General features: G+C 33.8%; 1 protein-coding gene across 1 annotated transcript in view; it reads left to right on the plus strand.

The window, feature by feature from the left end:
• LOC106466214 (sodium-coupled monocarboxylate transporter 1-like) overlaps positions 1-5109 on the plus strand; it is a 54732-nt gene that overhangs the window by 5785 nt on the left and 43838 nt on the right. Inside the window, exon 2 of the mRNA XM_022394692.1 lies at positions 2262-2688. Within this exon, the coding sequence (XP_022250400.1) occupies positions 2287-2688 (402 nt within the window). The 5' untranslated portion in view covers positions 2262-2286. The remainder of the gene's footprint in view (positions 1-2261; positions 2689-5109) is intronic.

A 5109-nucleotide genomic window follows, 5' to 3' on the forward strand; every position in this document is an offset into this window, starting at 1 on the left:
AGTAAAACCAACAATCAAACTATTCAAGAAAACGTGAGATTCGTTCATGTATGCTTACAATTGTTGTTGGAAACTCTTCACAGGGGTCAGAGTTTATTTTGTTTAGAATTTCGAGCAAAGCTACACGAGGGCTATCTGCGCTAGCCGTCCCTAATTTAGCAGTGTAAGACTAGAGGGAAGGCAGCTAGTCATCACCACCCACCGCCAACTCTTGGGCTACTCTTTTACCAACGAATAGTGGGATTAACCGTCACATTATAACGTCCCCCAAATCTGAAATGGCGAGGATTCTCAGATTGCGAGTCAAGCACCCTAACCACCTGGCCATGCCGGGCTAGAGTTTATTATATCAGTCACAGGTCATGTGGCAAGTAGTGTTTTGTAAATTCTTAACATTAACAGCTGGTTGAACTTACATTACTAATGAAAAATTTGCGCGTCAGCCATCTGATCTAAAGAAGTACCCCTTCTCGTTACTGTTAGTACGGCGTTTTTTAATTATTCAAATTACTTGCCTGACGCACAAATAACTTTCAATACAAAACGAATGAATGCGTAACAAGAATACAAACTTGTATATATTTCACGCGTTTTATTATGGGTAATGGTCGTACAGATTGGACACAAGATACTTTTGTTATGCCTTTGAATGTATTTTCGTCACGCAATAGAAAATTAAACGATAGTTAATTAATAAAGACCTTACAATAAACTAACGTTTGCGCAAAAGTTCTTGTCCTATGACTTTGTATTTTTGTTTATAAGTATGCGAAGGGAGTTTTTTTTCTATAGATATCATATAACGCGGTTAACGTTCGTTCTCTAACCTAAATTCTCATTTTTTTTTTTGGTTTGTAAAACCACGAATACCTCAAACACTTGTTATTGTTTCAACACGTTAAACACAACTCTTGGTGGTCAAATAGGCATGATTTTACTGTGGCACTGGACAACTTGGTAATATAGTTTCTATTTGACCACAAAGAGTTGTGTTTAACATGTTGAAACAATGCATGATTTTACTGTGGCACTGGACAACTTGGTAATGTAGTTTCTATTTGATCACCAAGAGTTGTGTTTAACGTGTTGAAATAATGCACGATTTTACTCTGGAACTGGACAACTTGGTAATATAGTTTTGTTTGTTTGTTTTGAATTTCGCCCCTAAGCTTCACGAGGGCTATCTGCACTAGTCGTCCCTAATTTAGCAGTGTAAAACTAGAGGAAAGGCAGCTAGTCATCACCACCCACCGCCAACTCTTGGGCTACTATTTTACCAACGAATAGTGGGATTAACCGTCATATTATAACGCCCCCACGACTGAAAGGGCGAGCATGTTTGGTGGGACGGGGATTCGAACCCGCGACCCTCAGATTTCGAGTCGAGTGGCTTAACCACCTGTCTATGGCGGGCCGGTAATATAGTCCTTGGTTAATATGCTGGCATAAAATAAAAATAATTTAAATGTATAAATAGAAATGAGCTTCTTGTGGACTGTAGTTTAGCTATTAATTGTAAACATACGAGTAAGCCATGAATTATAGAACATTAAGCCATGTATTATAGAACATGTACTTCTAAGGCTATTATTTACTTTTGTCACGAACTATCTGAAGAGTGTTGAAAACCGGTTTCAAGTGTATTTGCATTGTTTTTGTATTCTTACCAATGAAAATTAAGAAAACATAAAATACAGTCGATAGCTGAGACATTGACCTTTTTAAATTTTCGAGTACATTCCTGTCGAATGAGTTATACATCTAAGTTTAAAATATATTCCTGTGTTTGTGGACAAAAAATGCTGCCATGATTGGTAGCCTGTAAGACCACCTAGGTCTAGATATTAATTATTTTTTTATTAGTACTAGTTACTAATTACTAATTAGTTCACATCATGTGTTATAGGATAGTAATAAAATATATGAGCGTGAATTAACGTTTTATGAAATAATACCTTAATTATGTTCGTGTTGTCGTGTTTAAGAATTTTTACTTAGTATATGATTGTTGGTTTATAATAGACTACCTCTACCGGCAATCCTTAAAACTAATGAGATCTCTCTTGTGTCACAGTCAGTATCCAATCAGCTTCTTCCTCTTCCTTCTGTTGTTTATCTAACTGTTTCTACTGAAAACATTTTTAAACATATAGTAACTATTCGCCGTTTGTGTGAATAACATACCAAGAAACACGATTTAAATCTACAAAACAAATAATTGAAAAATGTTCACTGAAAAGAAATATATTCCTCGTACACAGAACTGATTTTGACACAGTGACCGTTATGGCTGAGACGACCACAACAATGATTAGTACCACCACCACCAGTTCGGAGAGTTCACCAGCTGAATTGGTCTCCAGGTTCGGTACACCAGACTACGTGGTGTTTGCAGGGATGTTAACTGTATCAGCTGCTATCGGGATCTACTACGCCTGTAGTGGGAGTAAACAAAGCACCACCAAGGAATTCTTGATGGGTAATCGGTCCATGAGTGTATTTCCCGTGTCAATGTCGGTGTTAGCCAGCTTTATGTCAGCCATCACGTTGCTGGGGACCCCTGCAGAAGTCTATCAGTATGGCACACAATACTGGATGATCATCATCAGTTACTTTTTTGTAATACCTATGTCCGCTCATTTGTACCTGCCAATCTTTTACAACCTGGGGTTGACCAGCGCTTACGAGGTAAGTTATTCTTGTCAATAAATGTTTTATTTTAATCCAGTCGTGTTTTATATAATGAAAATATTGAACATTTCTTTTGTGACGTTAACCTATTAATGTTTTCTTTTGATTTATTTACTTTGTTTTTGAAAAGTGTATCAGTTTCAAGTAATTTGTTTCCCTCTCAAATCTTCATTCTGCCCCCCAGTGGCACAGTGGTATATCTGCGGACTTACAACGCTAGAATCCGGGTTTCGATACCCGTGGTGGGCAGAGCACAGATAGCCCATTGTGGAGCTTTGTGCTTAATTACAAACAAACCTTCATCCTATATTTGGTAACTAGCTTGTAAGATCTACTGATACTCAGCTGATTATAGCAGATTTTTAAACTAATTATTGCTGTATTTTTGTAGTTAGGCACAAAGCTACACAAAGGGCGACATACCGCTGGGGGGGGGGGGGCTCGTTGTTGTAATGAACGAAATTTTTTTAACTACATATAACTATTTACAACTATGTTGAAATAACTACAAAAGCTCTAGTTATTGAATGAGTTATTGTTTGAAAAATAAGTTTCCCTATATTTGTCGTCAAAAATCAAGTTTTAAACTATTCTCCTTTTCCGTTTTAGTACTTGTTTCTTACAACTGTGTTACAGACTTAGCGCTTTTGTTCGTAGGGCAGTTCAGTTTTACAGTAACAATAACAACTGTGCAATACATTTGAAACACAGAGAATTTTTTAGTGTTATATACAGTGTAAATAATAACGAAATAATTTATGTTTGGCGGTAAAACAAAAACAACAGGCCTTATATTATTATTGTGTAATAACCTCATTTATTCCAGCCTTTTTTTTTGTTGTTGTTGTTTGCTTTGGTTTCTACAGCTCCGTTTTATGATATTGATTACACGTGCTTCAAAATTGTAAAATAAAAAAGTATCTTGTTTTAACCTAGATAAATATGGGTAACATTCAGGTGTTATTAAACTAGCATTTCTTAAAAGAGCATCTTAATTGTATACTCTCTAATTTGACGCGAATTGTGTGAAACATCCCTGTTTTATAGATTGCTAAGTAGTTATCTAAATTGTGTTAATTTATTCAAACTTTTGGCATTTTCTCGTCTTGTGTTTATTCGTTTCTTCTGCACTTTGATAGTAAAAACAATTCAACATTTGAAGTCGACTGAACTGGAATATCACTTTTCTGTGGTGAAAAACTGTTAATATTTATCATTTCTTTAAGTTTTCAGTCAATTGTATTATTGGTATCGTATTACCATGTAAAATTCATGATGTGTGGTTCACACTTCACTTTCATGCAGATAATTCAATAAAACTTAAAAATTGTCATCTTCGATAAGGCAATAATGTATACAAGAGACTGAACTCAATAAACCTCTAAAATGTTTTATTTATTAAGATTGTTTATTTGATCATAAACTTTGTTCTGTAATATAAGAATATTTTTCCAAATATTTTAAACGCTCGTCAAATTTCGTAAAAAATAGCATGAGCAATGGTGTATAAATAGTGTATTTTTCAATTTTTATTTAATCTATTAACCATAAATTACATTTTATTACCGATTAGCATCTGAATCAAATAAATGGCTCAAGTTAGTTTACTTTCCTTCAATTCAAAAACGTTTATGCATTCTTCTTATACGATTCTTAGGAAACACTACTTTTTTCCCCCCCCTAATATCTAGATTTAAAATCATGGCTTCAGTTTTAATTGATAGGTATTTATGAAGAGGGTAACTGAATAGTTAAAATCATGTATTTAGTTTTAATTGATAGGTATTTATGAAGAGGGTAACTGAATAGTTAAAATCACGACTTTAGTTTTAATTGATAGGTATTTATGAAGAGGGTAACTGAATAGTTAAAATCATGCATTTAGTTTTAACTGATAGGTATTTGTGAAGAGGGTGACTAAATAGTTAAAATCATGGATTTAGTTTTAATTGATAGGTGTTTGTGAAGAGGGTAACTGAATAGTTAAAATCATGGTTTTAGTTTTAATTGATATGTATTTGTGAAGAGCGTAACTGAATAGCTAAAATCATGGATTTAGTCTTAATTGATAGTTTTTATGAAGAGAGTAACTGAATAGTTAAAATCATGAATTTAGTTTTAATTGATAGGTGTTTGTGAAGAGGGTAACTGAATAGTTAAAATCACGGCTTTATTTTTAATTGATAGGTATTTGTGAAGAGAGTAATTGAATAGTTAAAATCATGGATTTAGTTTTAATTGATAGGTGTTTGTGAAGAGGGTAACTGAATAGTTAAAATCATGGTTTTAGTTTTAATTGATAGGTATTTGTGAAGAGAGTAACTGAATAGCTAAAATCATGGATTTAGTTTTAATTGATAGGTGTTTGTGAAGAGAGTAACTGAATAGTTAAAATCATGGATTTACTTTTAATTGATA

The sequence above is a fragment of the Limulus polyphemus genome, unplaced genomic scaffold (assembly GCF_000517525.1).
Source record: "Limulus polyphemus unplaced genomic scaffold, Limulus_polyphemus-2.1.2 Scaffold72, whole genome shotgun sequence".
In the NCBI taxonomy this organism is placed as follows: Eukaryota; Metazoa; Arthropoda; class Merostomata; order Xiphosura; family Limulidae; genus Limulus; species Limulus polyphemus.